At 43.8% G+C, this 19,329-nt stretch overlaps 1 protein-coding gene across 3 annotated transcripts in view; it reads right to left on the reverse strand.

The window, feature by feature from the left end:
* Positions 1–19,329, reverse strand: part of LOC129814068 (sickle tail protein homolog) — a 92,171-nt gene that overhangs the window by 49,337 nt on the left and 23,505 nt on the right. For 2 of the 3 annotated variants that reach the window (XM_055866842.1, XM_055866843.1), the window contains 3 exons: positions 10,280–10,566; positions 2,034–2,229; positions 1,581–1,779 (listed from right to left, as the gene is read on the reverse strand). In XM_055866842.1, coding sequence (XP_055722817.1) covers positions 1,581–1,779; positions 2,034–2,229; positions 10,280–10,566 — 682 coding nt within the window. Of the gene's footprint in view, positions 1–1,580; positions 1,780–2,033; positions 2,230–9,588; positions 9,806–10,279; positions 10,567–19,329 lie in introns of those variants that run through there. The other variant, XM_055866844.1, reaches the window with a different exon arrangement.

Genomic DNA, 19,329 nt, shown 5'->3' on the forward strand with positions numbered 1-19,329 from the left:
GACATGACGGTCATTACTTTAAGACATCAAGGTCAGTCATTCCGGAAAATGTAAAGAACTTTGAAAGTTTCTTCAAGTGCAATCGGAAAAACCATCAAGCATTGTGATGAAACTGGCTCTCATAAAGAAAACCACAGGAAAGGAAGACCCAGAGTTACCTCTGCTGCAGACGACAAGTTCATTAGTTACCAGCCTCAGATTGCAGCCCAAATGAATGCTTCAGAGTTCAAGTAACAGACACATCTCAACATCAACTGTTCAGAGGAGACTGCGTGAATCAGGCCTTCATAGTCGAATTGCTGCAAGAAACCATTTGTAAGGATTGACGCTGGAGATGAGAAGCAGGTACTGGGAGTGAACATTTAATGAAACAACGGACAGGAACAGAATACGGACAGCGTCTGGACAGGGGAAACTTAAACGACAATAATACTGACACGAGAATGAAACAGAAGAAGCAGACAGATATAGGGAAGGCAATCAAAACGTGAAGGAGTCCTGGTGAGTCCAATGAGCGCTGATGCGCGTAATGATGGTGACAGATGTGCGTAATGAAAGGCAACCTGCCACCCTCGAGTACCAGAGAAGGAGAGCGGGAGCAGGCGTGACACCATTACTAAAGGACACCAATAAGATGAAGAGACTTGCTTGGGACAAGAAATACGAGCAATGGACATTAGACAGGTGGAAATCTGTCCTTTGGTCTGATGAGTCCACATTTGAGCTTTTTGTTTCCAACCGCCGTGTCTTTGTTAGATGCAGAGTAGGAGAACAGATTATCTCCGCATGTGTGGTTCTCACTGTGAAGCATGGAGGAGGAGGTGTGATGGTGCTTGGCTGGTGACACTGTTGGTGATCTATTTAGAATTCAAGGCACACTTAACCAGCATGGCTACCACAGCATTCTGCAGCGATACGCCATCCCATCTGGTTTGTGCTTAGTGGGACTATCATTTGTTTTCAATAGGACAATGACTCAAAACTCACCTCCAGGCTGTGTAAGGGCTATTTGATCAAGGACAGTGATGGAGTGCTGCATCAGATGACCTGGTCTCCACAATCACCAGACCTCAACCCAATTGAGATGGTTTGGGATGAGATGGACAGCAGAGTGAAGGAAAAGTGGCCAACAAGTACTCATCATATGTAGGAACTTCCTCAAGACTGTTGGAAAAGCATTCCTCATGAAGCTGATTGAGAGAATGCCAAGAATGGGCAAAGCTGTCATCAAGGCAAATGGTGGCTACTTTGAAGAATCTAAAATATATTTTTTATTTGTTTAACACTTTTTTGGTTACTAAACGATTTCATGTGTTATTTCATAGTTTTGATGTCTTCACTATTATTCTACAATGTAGAAAATAGTAAAAATAAAGAAAACCCCTTGAATGAGTAGGTGTGTCAACTTTTGACTGGTATTGTACGTTTTCATAAGTTTTTTATGATATAAGCTTGAAGCCCAATCAAAAACAGTATGGGCCTTGCAACATAACATGCTCATTGGAGGGGAAATGTCATCTGAAGAAATTGATCACAACAGAAGGTAGAGTCACTAATGTACAGTAGATAGATGAACACACCTGACATCAGTTAGCTCGTGGTACATGTTCCTGGTTTCATCTTTGATGTACACAGCTACACTGGGAGACTCCAGCATCTTTATGGTGAGCTGCTGGGGGAAAGCACTAACAAACAGAGCCCTGATTGTGTCTATGCTGGTAATCTCATTGGGCATCCGGATCTGCTTGGTTTCCTCTGCGTACTGCAGGTACAGCACACCTGAAGAGGGAGGGATGAGAAAACACTTTGTAACATCAAAATTAGAGAGAGAGAGAGGGGGGGGGGAGAGAGCGAGAGAGAGAGAGAAAGAGACAAAGACAGAGATGAGGAGATAGAGAGAAACCGTGTGAGACCTCAAGGAGTGAGAGCGTAAAAGATTGGGAGAGAGATAACGTGTCAGAGTACAGGGACGTGTGTGACATAGAGCATGCGAAACATAGAGCTCGTAGCCCTGAGAGATCCACAGTACCTACCTAATGATCTGTCCCTGGTCTGGTTGGCAGAGCGGACCACCGGCAGGCTGGCCCGTGCCTGGCAGCCACGGGTGAAGGTGGCTCGACCGTCTCCCTCTGACATGGTCTCCAGAGACTCCAGAGAGGCCAACGAGAGGTGCTCAAGCTGCTCCCCTATTCCGGGCGGGGGGCTGGCAGAGTGCTGGGGGCTCCTGGCCTGTAGAAGCAGAAGGAGAGATGGTGACTGTTTCTCCATCTTCCAACACACAATCACAAAAGTTCTATAGTCAGGGATGTGATGTATTCAACCTTAAGTTACATCTACTTCCACTAAATTACTGTCAAACATGCATGCTTGCACACAGAAATATGCTAAAGTAGGACCAGTCTGCTTAAGGGCACCTTACTCACTTTTGAAAATAACAACTGTCAACACGTCTTTAAGTTAATTTGTAGTTAACTGTCATACTTGCAAAAAAAACAGATTTAATGGACTTGCTCTGTGTGTTTTGGCAAACACACATAATTTGATGTGAATATGTCCCTGATGCATGCTGCCTCTGTAAGGGTTACTTCTGGGGACATCTGCAACCTGACACACAAACACGCACACTGAGTCACTCACTGCATTTACATTTTAAGCTTGGCACTGACTGGGCTACGCTGACACACTGGTGAATAACCACCTCAGGCAGCTCTGGATCAGAGTGCCCTCTCCCCTTCACTTTGACTCACATAATTATCATTACATTATTTGATGCACAGGAAATAAGTTGAATTCATGAAATGTACATAAATACAGTATAGCTAGTAGTACACATGCTTTGTTTCGGTTTTAACTCTGCATCTCAATACAACAGACCTATTCTATTTCTATGTCAACAAATTCTTTGTTAGAACATGTATTTCTAGACTCATAAATATATCCAATAACGATATCCAAATTCCCATAACAACAATGAACATGGAAAAACAATAATGGTAATGCTTTACCGATAATACTAAAACTTGAGAGCAAATTTGATCTCAGAGCAAATCATTTGTTTAGTTAATCAAAAGGTACCCTTAAAGGCCTCCAATAACTTGAACTGTGGCTACTGGCGAGAAAACACACTGGTTACATCCAGTTATTCTTTCCCAATAGATTTACTTCATCTTTCATAAAATATATGTTCAGTATTTCCTACCTAAAAGAACACAAGATTTGGAGTTGACAACAAGCATGATCATTATGGGTGTTATCTGTCATCCACTTCAGGTTGACCCTATGAGTTTCAGATATTGTGTTATTAATGCATTAGAAGATTTGACTAGCTAGAGAAGCTACCTGTGCTGGAGTTGAAGGCACCTATAAGTCAAAACCTTTACAGACTCCTACACTGGGGGTTTTAACTTGGCTATGGGAAAAAAATAACTGTCCCATTGTTTAGTAAGTGGGAGTAAAACCATGTATTACATACAATAATTACAGACAGGTACAGTGACACTACAGGTTCACACTGTGATACCGGTTTGAAGCTGGCACAATAATACAACAAGGGAAATGTAGTACATTGTAGCTACTAAATGCAGCTAGTAAATGTTTAAACCAGCGTCACTTAAGCGGGACTCAGCGATCTGGTTAGCTAAATCTTGTAAAGGTCCCCTCTAGAAGGACCTCGCCATCTGGGACACTGTAAAGTCCATGGAGAATAAGAGCACCTCCTCCCAGCTGCCCATTGCACTGAGGCTAGGAAACACTGTCACCACCAATAAATCCACCATAATTGAGATTTTCAATAAGTATTTTTCTATGGCTGGCCATGCTTTCCACCTGGCCAGCCCTAACCTGGTCAACAGCCCTGCACCCCCCACAGCAACTTGCCCAAGCCTCCCTCATTTCTACTTCACCAAAATAACTGATGTTCTGAAAGAGCTGCAAAATCTGGACCCCTACAAATCAGCAGGGCTAGACAATCTGGACCCTCTCTTTCTAAAATGATCAGCCGAAATTGTTGCAACCCGTATTACCTGCCTGTTCAAGCTCTTTCGTATCGCCTGAGATCCCCAAATATTGGAAAGCTGCCACGGTCATCCCCCTCTTCAAAGGGGGGACACTCTAGACCCAAACTGCTACAGACCTATATCTATCCTACCCTGCCTTTCAAAGGTCTTCAAAAGTCAAGTTAACAAACAGATCATCGAACATTTCGAATCCCACCACACCACCTCCGCTATGCAATCTGGTTTCCGAGCTGGTCATGGGTGCACCTCAGTCACACTCAAGGTCCTAAACGATATCATATCCATCGATAAGAGACAATACTGTGCAGCTGTATTCATAGACCTGGCTAAGGCTTTCGACTCTGTCAATCACCACATTCTTATCGGCAGACTCAACAGCCTTGGTTTCTCAAATGACTGCCTTGCCTGGTTCACCAACTACTTCTCTGACAGAGTTCAGTATTAAATCGGAGGGCCTGTTGTCCAGACCTCTGGCAGTCTCTGGAGGTGCCACAGGGTTCAATTCTCGGGCCGACTCTTTTCTCTGTATACCTCAACGACGTCGCTCTTGCTGCTGGTGATTCTCTGCTCCAGCTCTACGCAGACAATACCAACCTGTATACTTCTGGCCCTTCTTTGGACACTATTAACTAACCTCAAAACGAGCTTCAACGCCATACAACTCTCCTTCCGTGGCCTCCAACTGCTCTTAAACACAAGCAAAACTAAATGCATGCTCTTCAACCGATCGCTACCAGCACCTGCCCGCCCATCCAGCATCACTACTTTGGACGTTTCTGACTTAGAATATGTGGACATCTACAAATACCTAGGTGTCTGGTTAGACTTCCAGACTCACATTAAGCATCTCCAATCCAAAATTAAATCTAGAATCGGCTTCCTATTTCGCAACAAAGCATCCTTCACTCATGCTGCCAAACATACCCTCGTAAAACTGACTATCCTACCGATCCTTGACTTCGGTGATGTCATTTACAAAATAGCCTCCAACACTTTACTCAGCTAATTGGATGCAGTCTATCACAGTGCCATCCGTGTTGTCACCAAAGCCCCATATACTTACCCACCACTGCGACCTGTAGGCTCTCGTTCACTGGCCCTCGCTTCATATTCATTGCCAAACCCACTGGCCCCAGGACATCGATAAGTCTTTGCTAGGTAAATCCCCACCTTATCTCAGCTCACTGGTCACCATAGCAGCACCCACCCTTGGCACGCGCTCCAGCATGTATATTTCACTGGTCACCCCAAAAGCAAATTCCTCCTTTGGCCGCCTTTCCTTCCAGTTCTCTGCTGCCAATGACTGGAACGAATTGCAAAAATCCCTGAAGCTGGAGACTCATATCTCCCTCACTAACTTTAAGCATCAGCTGTCAGAGCAGCTCACATATCACTGCGAGCTGTACATAGCCCATCCAACTACCTCATCCCCATACTGTTATTTATTTTTGCTCCTTTGCATCCCAGTACCTCCCTTATCTTACCTCATTTGCACACACTGTATATATACTTTTTTTCTATTGTGTTATTGACTGTATGTTTGTTTATTCCATGTGTAACTCTGTCTTGTTGTATGTGTCGCACAGCTTTGCTTTATCTTGGCCAGGTCGCAGTTGTTCTCAACTGGCCTACCTGGTTGTTTAAATAAAGATGGGGGGAAAAATTCTGGAGGGGTGAAAACAAAAGTGCCGCCTTGTTCAGCTACAAGCCTCTCAGACCAAGATGGACCGAGCCTGTCAAGAGTTCAATAGAACAAAAACACTTCCAGGTGTGCCCCCGAAACCATCTATCCAATATGGACCCCATGTGTAGAGCTACAATTGCATACCTCACCACCATAAGGTAGCACTCAGTCACTGTTCAAGGTGTTACTTGTAGTGAAGTGAGGGAAGAGCACAGCACAGTGAGCCAGCTAGGGATGAAAGCAGGGCCAAGCATCAAATGGCCCACTTTGATCTCTAATCAGTAACAGATGCATGGGCAGAGACCAGAGAGACCAGACCATGGTTCATCTGCTTTGGTAGGATGCCAGGTCTTTGAAAGCATTGGCAAATGTTTCATCCTCAACTCCTCCCTTGTGTTGCAGACCATTAGAATGATCACACTGGGTAACAGGTAGATGGATGACCATTTTACTAACACAGCAACATGGACTTCACCACATAAGAGTAGACTATGGTTTCACTGCTACTAAAGTCATTGAAATCATTCCATTACAAAACAGTGAAGCATTTTATAACAATTGTACAGATTTTCTAGCAACTCTATACATATGTACAGTTGAAGTCAGAAGTTTACATACACCTTAGCCAAATACATTTAAACTCAGTTTCTCACCATTCCTGACATTTAATCCTATTAAAAATTCCCTGAGTTAGGTCAGTTAGGATCACCACTTTAGTTTAAGAATGTGAAATGTCAGAATAATAGCAGAGAGAATGATTTATTTCAGCTTTTATTTCTTTCATCACATTCCCAGTGGGTCAGAAGTTTACATACACTCAATTAGTTATTTGGTAGCATTGCCTTTAAATGGTTTAACTTGGGTCAAACGTTTCGGGTAGCCTTCCACAAGCTTCCCACAACAAGTTGGATGAATTTTGGACCATTCCTCCTGACAGAGCTGGTGTAACTGAGTCAGGTTTGTAGGCCTCCTTGCTCGCAAATGCTTTTCAGTTCTGCCCACAAATTTTCTATGGGATCGAGGTCAGGGCTTTGTGATGGCCATTCCAATACCTTGACTTTGTTGTCCTTAAGCCATTATGCCACAACTTGAGGTATGCTTGGGGTCATTGTCCATTTGGAAGACCCAAGACCAAGCTTTAACTTCCTGACTGATGTCTTGAGATGTTGCTTTAATATATCCACATAATCTTCCCTCCCTCATGATGCCATCTATTTTGTGAAGTGCACCAGTCCCTCCTGCAGCAAAGCACCCCCACAACATGATGCTGCCACCCCGTGCTTCACGGCTGGGACGGTGTTCTTTGGCTTGCAACCCCCCCCCTTTTTCCTCCGAACTTAACGATGGTCATTAAGGGCAAACAGTTCTACTTTTGTTTAATCTGACCAGAGGACATTTCTCCAAAAAGCGCGATCTTTGTCCTCATGTGCAGTTGCAAACCATAGTCTGGCTTGTTTATGGCGGTTTTGGAGCAGTGGCTTCTTCCTTGCTGAGCAGCCTTTCAGGTTATGTCAATATAGGACTCGTTTTTACTGTGGATATAGATACATTTGTACCGGTTTCCTCCAGCATCTTCACAAGGTCCTTTGCTGTTGTCCTGGGATTGATTTGCACTTTTCGCACCAAAGTACGTTCATCTCTAGGAGACAGAATACGTCTCCTTCCTGAGCAGTATGACAGCTGTGTGGTCCCATGGAGTTTATACTTGCGTACTATTGTTTGTACAGATGAACGTGGTACCTTCAGGTGTTTGGAAATTGCTCCCAAGGATGAACTATACTTGTGGAAGTCTACAATTTTTTCTGAGGTCTTGGCTGATTTCTTTTGATTTTCCCATGATGTCAAGCAAAGAGGCACTGAGTTTGAAGGTAGGCCTTGAAATACATCCACAGTAGAGGTCGACCGATTAATCGGAATGGCCAATTAATTTGGGCCAATTTCAATTTTTCATAACAATCGGTAATCCGCATTTGTGGCCGATTACATTGCACTCCACGAGGAGACTGCGTGGCAGGCTGACTACCTGTTATGCGAGTGCATCAAGAAGCCAAGGTAAGTTGCTAGCTAGCATTAAACTTATCTTACAAAAAAACGATCAATCTTAACAATCACTAGTTAACTACACATGGTTGATGATATTACTAGTTTATCTAGCTTTTCCTTCGTTGCATATAATCGATGTGGTGCCTGTTATTTTCTCATCGAATCACAGCCTACTTTGCCAAACGGGTAATGATTTAACAACCGCATTTGCGAAAAATGCACTGTCGTTGCACCAATGTGTACCTAACCATAGACATCAATGCCTTTCTTTAAAATCAATACACAAGTATATATATATTTTAAACCTGCATATTTAGTTAATATTGCCTGCTAACATGAATTTCTTTTAACTAGGGAAATTGTGTCACTTCTCTTGCGTACCGTGCAAGCAGAGTCAGGGTATATGGAGCAGTTTGGGCCGCCTGGCTCGTTGCGAACTGTGTGTAGACTTTTTTTTCATAACAAAGAACGTAATTAATTTGCCAAAATTGTACATAAATATGACTTTACATTACACAGCTTTCAATGTTACAGCAATATTTAGACTTAGGGATGCCACCCGTTAGATAAAATACGGAACGGTTCCGTATTTCAAATATTTGTTTTGTTTTCGAAATGATATTTTATTGATGTTATTATATTAAGTTAAAATAAAAGTGTTCATTCAGTATTGTTGAAATTGTCATTATTACAAATAAATAAATAAAATCAGACAATTAATTGGTATCTGCTTTTTTTTGCTCATTTTCTGGAATTTTACAAGCTGTTTAAAGGCACAGTCAATTTAATGTACCGTATGTAAACTTCTGACCCACTGGAATTGTGATACAGTGAATTATAAGTGAAATAATCGGTCTGTAAACAATTGTTGGAAAAATGACTTGTGTCATGCGCAAAGTAGATGTCCTAACCGACTTGCCAAAACTATAGTTTGTTAACAAGAAATTTGTGGAGTGGTTGAAAAGTTTTAAATGACTCCAACCTAAGTGTATGTAAACTTCCGACTTCAACTGTATATATAAACCTATTAATCTAGAAATACCAAAAATGGTTTAAAATAGAACAGTATTTTTTCCAAGACCTAACTGTTGACCTAGGCTATTCCCCTCATTTAAAAGGGATAGTTAACCCAAATTACAAAATTATACATTGGTTCCCTACCCTGTAAGCAGTGTATGGACAAGGTATGACAACAATACATGCGTTGGTTTCGTTTACCTGGAACTGTTCCCAAATGCTAATGATTTAGCTTTGTGGCACAAATACCCAAGTCACGGTAGGTAACATTTTTTGCGCATCATTTTCAAATCATCTATAAACAATCAATTTTTGATACTTTCGGTTTATTTGGACATGAGGATGTAGAAAATGTCTAATAATATCGTACCATGACTTGAATGTGAGTTGTTCCACAAATGCTAAAACGTTGGCATTTTGAAACAGTGACTGAGAAATAAAACCAAAGCATAGATTGCTATCATACATACCTTGTCAATAGACAGCTCACATGGTAATTTGGTTGAACTATCCCTTTAAGAAAAATACAAAATTAACGCAAATAGACATTGATGTACTTGGAGTGTAGGCGCCAGACTAAATTGAAATGAGAAAAAAATACATACGTAAAAATAAATGTATATACTGGTAGCATAGGTTACACTGACTGGAAAGTATGCAGGGCAGGTTATTGCGTATATCTACTATCCTTATATCGAACAAGTTTATCTGCAAACCACCAACAAGTTATCACTACTGTACAAGCATCTGCGCTATAGGCTACCTACTGTAATTGCACAACTGGAGGTAAAGTAGTCTAATGTAGGCCTACTTTCAACGATAGTTTACCTGAACGTAGCCTAAATATCAAAGCCTCAATCCGAGGGTGAGCGCGCGTTGCATGTGTCCTACTCAATTCGCAATGACTGCAACAAGACTGCGTTCGCTTGTAAAATGAGCTTTCCTCGATGTGACAGGTGTGGCCATGGAAACGAGCCCAAATGCGGGCCCACCTAGCCCAAATGCGGGTCTGGATTTACCTGTCTAACTTGTAGAACAGTCACAGTTTATTTTACCAAATGGCCACTTCTAGCATCAGCGCGCGCACGGCACCTCCCTCTGGCGAGGCGGCACCGCTATTTCAGGTAGGCTGGCCTTAACAGTAGGCGTATACTGAAATTGTTCCATACTTTATTCTGTTTTACTGACAATTCTTATTGACATCTCTATTTCCATAATTTACATGAGGCTACACTCCAGGCTAGGCACACCTGACACCACACCATAGTTTCGAATTAATGTATTGCATGTATTGATGAAACACCATGTATTGAATTCATTTTTTTTTTAAACAAGTTCTACATTCATTACATTCTTCAATTCAAGGCATAGTGAGACAAATGTGTCATATGTGCTTTGATATCCTTATACAGTGGTTGATATACTCACACCAATACAATAACAACACAAGCCTACAGTGTATATCATGCCATTATGCAGGGGAATCAGAACCAACCATTTAAAAAAGGGTTCTACTTACATGGTCTCTGAGGCGGTCCTGATGGCCCATGATGACAGCAGCATGGTGAGGATACCTCTGCTTCAGGTGCTCCAGGAACACCTCTTTCTTCCTCTCTACGTCAGCGTGTTTCATTGTCAGGGGGTTTCTGGCACCGTGGGGCCCTTGCCCTCCGATGGTGTACCTCCTGGGGACTGTGCTGGGGGAGTGTGGCTCAGAGTGGTGGTTCTGGTTCGCTACAGTCTGCTGCCTGTGTAAATGCTCTACATCCTCAGGTGATGAGTCTCTCTGGTTGTTGTTTCCTAACTCTATTAGTAAAACAGATATAAAAAGAGGTAATAATACAACAGATATAAAAGAGAATTATATATTACGTTATCGGGATTCAAACACACCAAAGACATTATGTTGTTATGAAGTAAAACACAACTCTTACATGAGGGTGTTAACTGTTTATCAGTTGAAGGGATTCAGTTGTACAACTGACTAGGTATCCCCCTTTCCTTTCCTTTCCTTGTTTATCATGACACGCAAACATCCAAAGACAAGACCATGCATGATGTGTACAACAGTATTTAATGTGATGAGTAATCATAGCTGTCCGTTTCATGAACCTTCAGAAAGGTGTTTTGCCTTTCTGAGTTTCATGGATGACAATCTGTGCTGCACTCATATTCCTAGCACACAATGACTACATCAAGCTTGTGACTACAAAGTTGTTGGACAATACTTTTTTGTATTATTTTTTAAAACTTTTATTTAACTAGGCAAGTCCGTTAACAAATTATTATTTTACAATGACGGCCTACCCCGGCCAAACCATCCTCTAACCCGGATGACGCTGGGCCAATTGTGCACCGTCCTATGGGACTCCCGATCACGGCCGGTTGTTATACAGCCCGGGATCGAACCAGGGTCTGTAGTGACACCTCGAGCACTGAAATACAGTGCCTTAGACCGCTGCGCCACTCGGGAGCAAATGGATGCATTTGCCGTTTGTTTTGGTTGTGTTTCAGATTATTTTGTGCCCAATAGAAATGAATGGTAAATAATTTGTCACTATTATTGTAAATAAGAATAGAATATGTTTCTAAACACTTCTATATTAATGTGGATGCTACCGTGATAACGGATAGTCCTGAATGAATCGTGAATAATGATGAGTGAGAAAGTTAGAGGGTCAAAGATTATACCCCCAAGACATGCTATCCTCTCACCATCACCAATAACAGGGGAGGTTAGCATGTCTTGGGGGTATGATCTCTCACTCATTATTCACGATTCATTCAGGATTATCTGTAATCCTTGTCAATCATTTTGACCCCAACCCTTTTGAGAGAAAAAAATATTACTTGTTAAACAACATTTCTTTCTCTGAGCAATTGTAATAGTATAAAATACATTTTAAAAAGCTCAGTATTTGAATTATTTATTTTATACAGTAATTATTGCTAATGTTTATTAACGGTGTCAATCATTTTAGGACCCCTCTGTATGTTACCTAAATTAACACCTACAACATGAACCCAGGGGGTGAACAACACACAACTCAAAAGATTTAAACAAACTGAAACAGGCATGTGCCTTACTTTTACTATGCTATAGATATAGCATAGAAATGTGGATCAAAAAAGCAAGAATCCGACCTTGTATGGCTTAAGAATGATAAGGCCACCATGGAGTTTGCTTTTGAAAAGGGTGGTATCGCCTAAGCATCTTGAATATGAAGGCTTAGAACCTCAAAGCAGGCAGACCAAATGAGAGAGAAGTTCTAATCCTCTGTATTCATTATATCAATCACACAGTGCTGATTTAGTCTGGAGTCAGACTGTCTGTAGTCTTGTTGGGGGAGATGTAGGCCTACTTTATCTCTTGGACTTTCATCACACGATTGTGTGGTGGTATACGTGCCTACTGTATGAATACACAGTACAGAGCTTCATATTAGAACAAATGCGTAGATTTTCAAACACGTAGACAAAATTATTGTGATATTTAGCTAGTTGTTAGCTAGTTGTCTTTGCTGTCCTTGTATCCATGATAATTGTGTAGTTTAGAGAAATTTAGTGAAATTGTCGAGGTTACCTAGCCAGCTTCACTTTCAACAACGTAGCCACTGCTAGCCAGGCTACTTCACCAGCCAGCAGTACTATATCATTTTAGTCAATAAGATCTTGTATTTTATTTTTATTTTTTTGCAACGTAAGCTTAACTTTCTGAACATTCGAGACGTGTAGCCCACTTGTCATTCTAATCTCCATTGCATTAGCGTAGCCTCTTCTGTAGCCTGTCAACCATGTGTCTGTCTATCCCTGTTCTCTCCTCTCTGCACAGACCATACAAACGCTTCACACCGCGTGGCCGCGCCCACCCTAACCTGGTGGTCCCAGCCCGCACGACCCACGTGGAGTTCCAGGTCTCCGGTAGCCTCTGGAACTGCCGATCTGCGGCCAACAAGGCAGAGCTCATCTCAGCCTATGCGTCCCTCCAGTCCCTCGACTTCCTGGCACTGACGGAAACATGGCTCACCACAGATAACACTGCTACTCCTACTGCTCTCTCTTCGTCTGCCCACGTGTTCTCGCACACCCCGAGACCTTCTGGTCAGCGGGGTGGTGGCACCGGGATCCTCATCTCTCCCAAGTGGTCATTCTCTCTTTCTCCCCTTACCCATCTGTCTATCGCCTCCTTTGAATTCCATGCTGTCACAGTTACCAGCCCTTTCAAGCTTAACATCCTTATCATTTATCGCCCTCCAGGTTCCCTTGGAGAGTTCATCAATGAGCTTGATGCCTTGATAAGCTCCTTTCCTGAGGACGGCTCACCTCTCACAGTTCTGGGTGACTTTAACCTCCCCATGTCTACCTTTGACTCATTCCTCTCTGCCTCCTTCTTTCCACTCCTCTCCTCTTTTGACCTCACCCTCTCACCTTCCCCCCCTACTCACAAGGCAGGCAATACGCTTGACCTCATCTTTACTAGATGCTGTTCTTCCACTAACCTCATTGCAACTCCCCTCCAAGTCTCCGACCACTACCTTGTATCCTTTTCCCTCTCGCTCTCATCCAACACTTCCCACACTGCCCCTACTCGGATGGTATCGCGCCGTCCCAACCTCCGCTCTCTCTCCCCCGCTACTCTCTCCTCTTCCATCCTATCATCTCTTCCCTCTGCCCAAACCTTCTCCAACCTATCTCCTGATTCTGCCTCCTCAACCCTCCTCTCCTCCCTTTCTGCATCCTTTGACTCTCTATGTCCCCTATCCTCCAGGCCGGCTCGGTCCTCCCCTCCCGCTCCGTGGCTCGACGACTCATTGCGAGCTCACAGAACAGGGCTCCGGGCAGCCGAGCGGAAATGGAGGAAAACTCGCCTCCCTGCGGACCTGGCATCCTTTCACTCCCTCCTCTCTACATTTTCCTCTTCTGTCTCTGCTGCTAAAGCCACTTTCTACCACTCTAAATTCCAAGCATCTGCCTCTAACCCTAGGAAGCTCTTTGCCACCTTCTCCTCCCTCCTGAATCCTCCTCCCCCTCCCCCCCCCCTCCTCCCTCTCTGCAGACGACTTCGTCAACCATTTTGAAAAGAAGGTCGACGACATCCGATCCTCGTTTGCTAAGTCAAACGACACCGCTGGTTCTGCTCACACTGCCCAACCCTGTGCTTTGACCTCTTTCTCCCCTCTCTCTCCAGATGAAATCTCGCGTCTTGTGACGGCCGGCCGCCCAACAACCTGCCCGCTTGACCCTATCCCCTCCTCTCTTCTCCAGACCATTTCCGGAGACCTTCTACCTTACCTCACCTCGCTCATCAACTCATCCCTGACCGCTGGCTACGTCCCTTCCGTCTTCAAGAGAGCGAGAGTTGCACCCCTTCTGAAAAAACCTACACTCGATCCCTCCGATGTCAACAACTACAGACCAGTATCCCTTCTTTCTTTTCTCTCCAAAACTCTTGAACGTGCCGTCCTTGGCCAGCTCTCCTGCTATCTCTCTCAGAATGACCTTCTTGATCCAAATCAGTCAGGTTTCAAGACTAGTCACTCAACTGAGACTGCTCTTCTCTGTATCACGGAGGCGCTCCGCACTGCTAAAGCTAACTCTCTCTCCTCTGCTCTCATCCTTCTAGACCTATCGGCTGCCTTCGATACTGTGAACCATCAGATCCTCCTCTCCACCCTCTCCGAGTTGGGCATCTCCGGCGCGGCCCACGCTTGGATTGCGTCCTACCTGACAGGTCGCTCCTACCAGGTGGCGTGGCGAGAATCTGTCTCCTCACCACGCGCTCTCACCACTGGTGTCCCCCAGGGCTCTGTTCTAGGCCCTCTCCTATTCTCGCTATACACCAAGTCACTTGGCTCTGTCATAACCTCACATGGTCTCTCCTATCATTGCTATGCAGACGACACACAATTAATCTTCTCCTTTCCCCCTTCTGATGACCAGGTGGCGAATCGCATCTCTGCATGTCTGGCAGACATATCAGTGTGGATGACGGATCACCACCTCAAGCTGAACCTCGGCAAGACGGAGCTGCTCTTCCTCCCGGGGAAGGACTGTCCGTTCCATGATCTCGCCATCACGGTTGACAACTCCATTGTGTCCTCCTCCCAGAGCGCTAAGAACCTTGGCGTGATCCTGGACAACACCCTGTCGTTCTCCACCAACATCAAGGCGGTGGCCCGTTCCTGTAGGTTCATGCTCTACAACATCCGCAGAGTACGACCCTGCCTCACACAGGAAGCGGCGCAGGTCCTAATCCAGGCACTTGTCATCTCCCGTCTGGATTACTGCAACTCGCTGTTGGCTGGGCTCCCTGCCTGTGCCATTAAACCCCTACAACTCATCCAGAACGCCGCAGCCCGTCTGGTGTTCAACCTTCCCAAGTTCTCTCACGTCACCCCGCTCCTCCGCTCTCTCCACTGGCTTCCAGTTGAAGCTCGCATCCGCTACAAGACCATGGTGCTTGCCTACGGAGCTGTGAGGGGAACGGCACCTCAGTACCTTCAGGCTCTGATCAGGCCCTACACCCAAACAAGGGCACTGCGTTCATCCACCTCTGGCCTGCTCGCCTCCCTACCACTGAGGAAGTACAGTTCCCGCTCAGCCCAGTCAAAACTGTTCGCTGCTCTGGCACCCCAATGGTGGAACAAACTCCCTCACGATGCCAGGACAGCGGAGTCAATCACCACCTTCCGGAGACACCTGAAACCCCACCTCTTCAAGGAATACCTAGGATAAAGCAATCCTTCTGCCCCCCCCCCCCCCCCCCCCCTTAAAAGATCTAGATGCACTATTGTAAAGTGGCTGTTCCACTGGATGTCATAAGGTGAATGCACCAATTTGTAAGTCGCTCTGGATAAGAGCGTCTGCTAAATGACTTAAATGTAAAAATGTAATATTTAAAATGCTTTACTCAGAGCATACACAAGCTGTGTTTACTTCATCTTGACTAATGACTGATGTCCACATTGTTGAGTAGCATTTTGCACAACTTCAGGCAAAGAATGATGCGACACATCTTGTTGACATTTTAAGTGGACCTAAAGGTATGCCTTTTCGGTTAAGCAGAAAATGACTTTTAGAATTTTGCTGGAAGGGCGGTGTGTGTGTGTGGGGGGGGGGGGGGGGGGGGGGACGAGAAACAAATGGCATCAACACAAAGCTGCAGTTTTGTAAGAACGCATCTATTGTAGTATAATTACAAATCCCGTATAGGAAAGAATTCAATGCTGGGACAATGCGTCGTCATCAAGAGAAGTCTCTTATAGGTTATGTTCAACATAGATGTGCTTCCTGCTCAGAACAATGCCTATCCCACGAGGAAGCCATCCCACGTTGGGTTAAGGTTCTGCTGGAAAACAGACTCCCATTTGCATGTGTTGTTTGTCTGGAAGATGATTGCTATCTCTTCAATCTAACAGGGGCAGGCCTAAAGCAGTAATCAGCCAAAGACTGGAGCAAGTCCCCTCACCTATTAAGCTTTTAAACAGAGTGGATACAAGCAGGACACCTCAGAGGATATCCTCAACCCCACACCTTGAATATACCAGGGAACTGTTATGAGACGTTTTCCACTTATGGCATGGAGGACAAATACACTGAACAAAAATATAAACACAACATGTAAAGTGTTGGTCCCAAGTTTCTTGAGCTGAAATAAAAGATCCCATAAATGTTCCATATGCACAAAAAGCTTATTTCTCTCAAATTTTGAGCACAAATTTGTGTACATCCCTGTTAGTGAGCATTTCTCCTTTGCCAAGATAATTCAGCCACCTGACAGGTGTGGCATATCAAGAAACGTATTAAACAGTATGATCATTACACAGGTGCACCTTGTTCTGGGGACAATAAAAGGCCACTCTAAAATGTGCAGTTTTGTCACACAACACAATGCCACAGATGTCTCAAGTTTTGAGGGAGCGAACAATTGGCATGCTGACTGCAGGAATGTCCACCAGAGCTGTTGCCAGAGAATGTAATGTTAATTTCTCTACCAGAAACCGCCTCCAATGTCGTTTTAGAGAATTTGGTAGTACGTACAACCGGTCTCACATCCGCAGACCATGTGTATGGCGTTGTGTGGGGGCGAGCGGTTTGCTGATGTCAACGTTGTGAACAGAGTGCCCCATGTGGGCAGTGGGGTTATGGTATGGGCAGGCATAAGCTACGGACAACAAACACAATTGCATTTTATCGATGGCAATTTGAATGTACAGAGTGACCGTGACAAGATCCTCCAAGCATGATAATACTCGGCTCCATGTCGCAAGGATCTGTACACAATTCCTGGAAGCTGAAAATGTCCCAGTTCTTCCATGGCCTGCATACTCACCAGACATGTCACCCATTAAGCATGTTTGGGATGCTCTGGATAAACGTGTACGACAGTGTATTCCAGTTCACACCAATATCCAGCAACTTCGCACAGCCATTGAAGAGGAGTGGGACAACATTCCACAGGCCACAATCAACAGCCTGATCAACTCTATGTGAAGGAAATGTGTCGCACTGCATGAGGCAAATGGTGGTCACACCAGATACTGACTGGTTTTCTGATCCACACCCCTACTTAAAAAAAGGTATTTGTGACCAACAGATACATATCTGTATTCCCAGTCATGTAAAATCCATAGATTAAGGCCTAATGAATTCATTTAAATTGACCAATTTTCTTATATGAAATGTATCTCCGTAAAATCTTGTTGTTGCATGTTGCGTTTATATTTTTGTTCAGTGTACATCAACAAAGGGTGTGACACACACTGAGGTCAAGGAAGGTTCTACTACAGTCCAGAGGAAGGCTGGACTTGTAACCAGAATATAGCAAATTCAGGTCCTCTTTGTATCATTTCCCAACCCATCCAGTTGGATATAAAATGAAGCAAATGTGTGAGTTTAAATCAGCAAGACTACCTCTGCTTTTATACTCCAGTTATAAAGGAAGAGAGCATGAGGCATGCTACCAGGAAACAAAGACAGAAAGAAGAGATTGTAGGCAGGTCAGAGACCCATGTATGAGTCTCAGTTGTAGTCAAGCTGGACTATTTATCTTCCTGGAATTAGGCAAGAGGAGCCGAGGGAGACAGGGAACTCATTCTGGCATGTGCAATGTGCTGTGAAGCCTCCTCAAGAGGGGGTGGGGATGGGCAGGCAGGGATGTACACAGCTGTTGAGAATTTCCCCAGTGCTTCAATCTTGGCTATGAAACATGTTTTTGTTGATTTATCTGAACCAGTTAGAGGCAGGACTATTTTGTTTTCTGTTGTATCATTTGAGTGCACAGTAGTTCCTTAACCTGAAATAGACTTTGGGTCAGGAGCTTATGATGAACTGTAGGTCTGGGTTACAAAGCAGAATTACAAATGCCTAACTGTAGTGTCAGATTATATTCGGCTATGTGTAGACTTTCTGTATCATATTTTGTTTCTTCAACCAGCTGCACATCGAAGTAACATACAGTATAACATCATGTGAGCGAGACCTACAGTTCATCATAAGCTCCCGTGTAGGCATACTTGTCAGGAAATATGCTGAGTGTTGTAAGACTTCTCTGCATGTCAAAGTTTCAGACTAATTGATGAGCTTCCAAGGAATGCGCTTAATCCGACTATGTAATACAGTTTCTAAATACAGTAATACCGCTCGGGAACCTTGTCCTCCCTCTTGTCTTTTATCCTGCTTTAAATATTTAAGCTTAGCGTTCCCCACTTGACTGAGTGTTTAATTAAGCTAAAACTGGGTATTAGTTGGCTAATATGAGGAATATTATTAAAATGTCTCTCTTACTACAACCTCTGACTGCTGCTTTAGTTCAGGTTCAGTTTACTGGTGATTCCTTAATGACACCTTGGATCATTATTCACTAACATGACAGTCACAGTATCCAAACGCATCCACCAGAGGAATACTGCAAAGACCGCGGAGACAAAAATCAACAGATAAACATTTAGTCCTTACTTAGATTACATTATGCTATAGCCTTACCTCTTCTCCCTCTCCAGTGAGTATGCCGTATGTACTGATATTCCATTACTTTGTACGCTATTCCCTTAAACACTATGAATTCTGCATTGACAGTGCACAGTGTTCAGGTCTTTCTATAGTGCAAGGTTATACGTGGAAAGTTATGGTCAAAACAAACGCGCGCGCGTGTGTGTGTGTTCCTGAGGAAGCTCCATTGTAAAGCTGTCCTCACTTTTTCCAAACACCCTGTTTTCCAGCCTATGAGTGCATGTTGGGAATACATGGCTTAACAAATTAATGAACAAATACATATCTTTACAACATAAGTTCCAGATGGTCAAAGATTTAACATATGAACCTTTATAATACAAATTGACTGTCTAATTCTCTTTTTCATAACAATACAAAAAAGTTTGACATCATTAGTCTGTCCTCTGTGGTGATTTTAGCTTCATTTCCTCAACCTCTCCCACTGTTCCCTCTTCACACAGCTGGACTCTGAGGTCAAGGTCACAGTCATGGTCAAACTGGAAACCCCACCAATAGTTTCCTTCATGAAAACTGTGAAAATAACTACTATTTGGGTCTATTGTTCAAATCAGCATT

Source organism: Salvelinus fontinalis, chromosome 17 (assembly GCF_029448725.1).
Source record: "Salvelinus fontinalis isolate EN_2023a chromosome 17, ASM2944872v1, whole genome shotgun sequence".
Classification (NCBI taxonomy): domain Eukaryota; kingdom Metazoa; phylum Chordata; class Actinopteri; order Salmoniformes; family Salmonidae; genus Salvelinus; species Salvelinus fontinalis.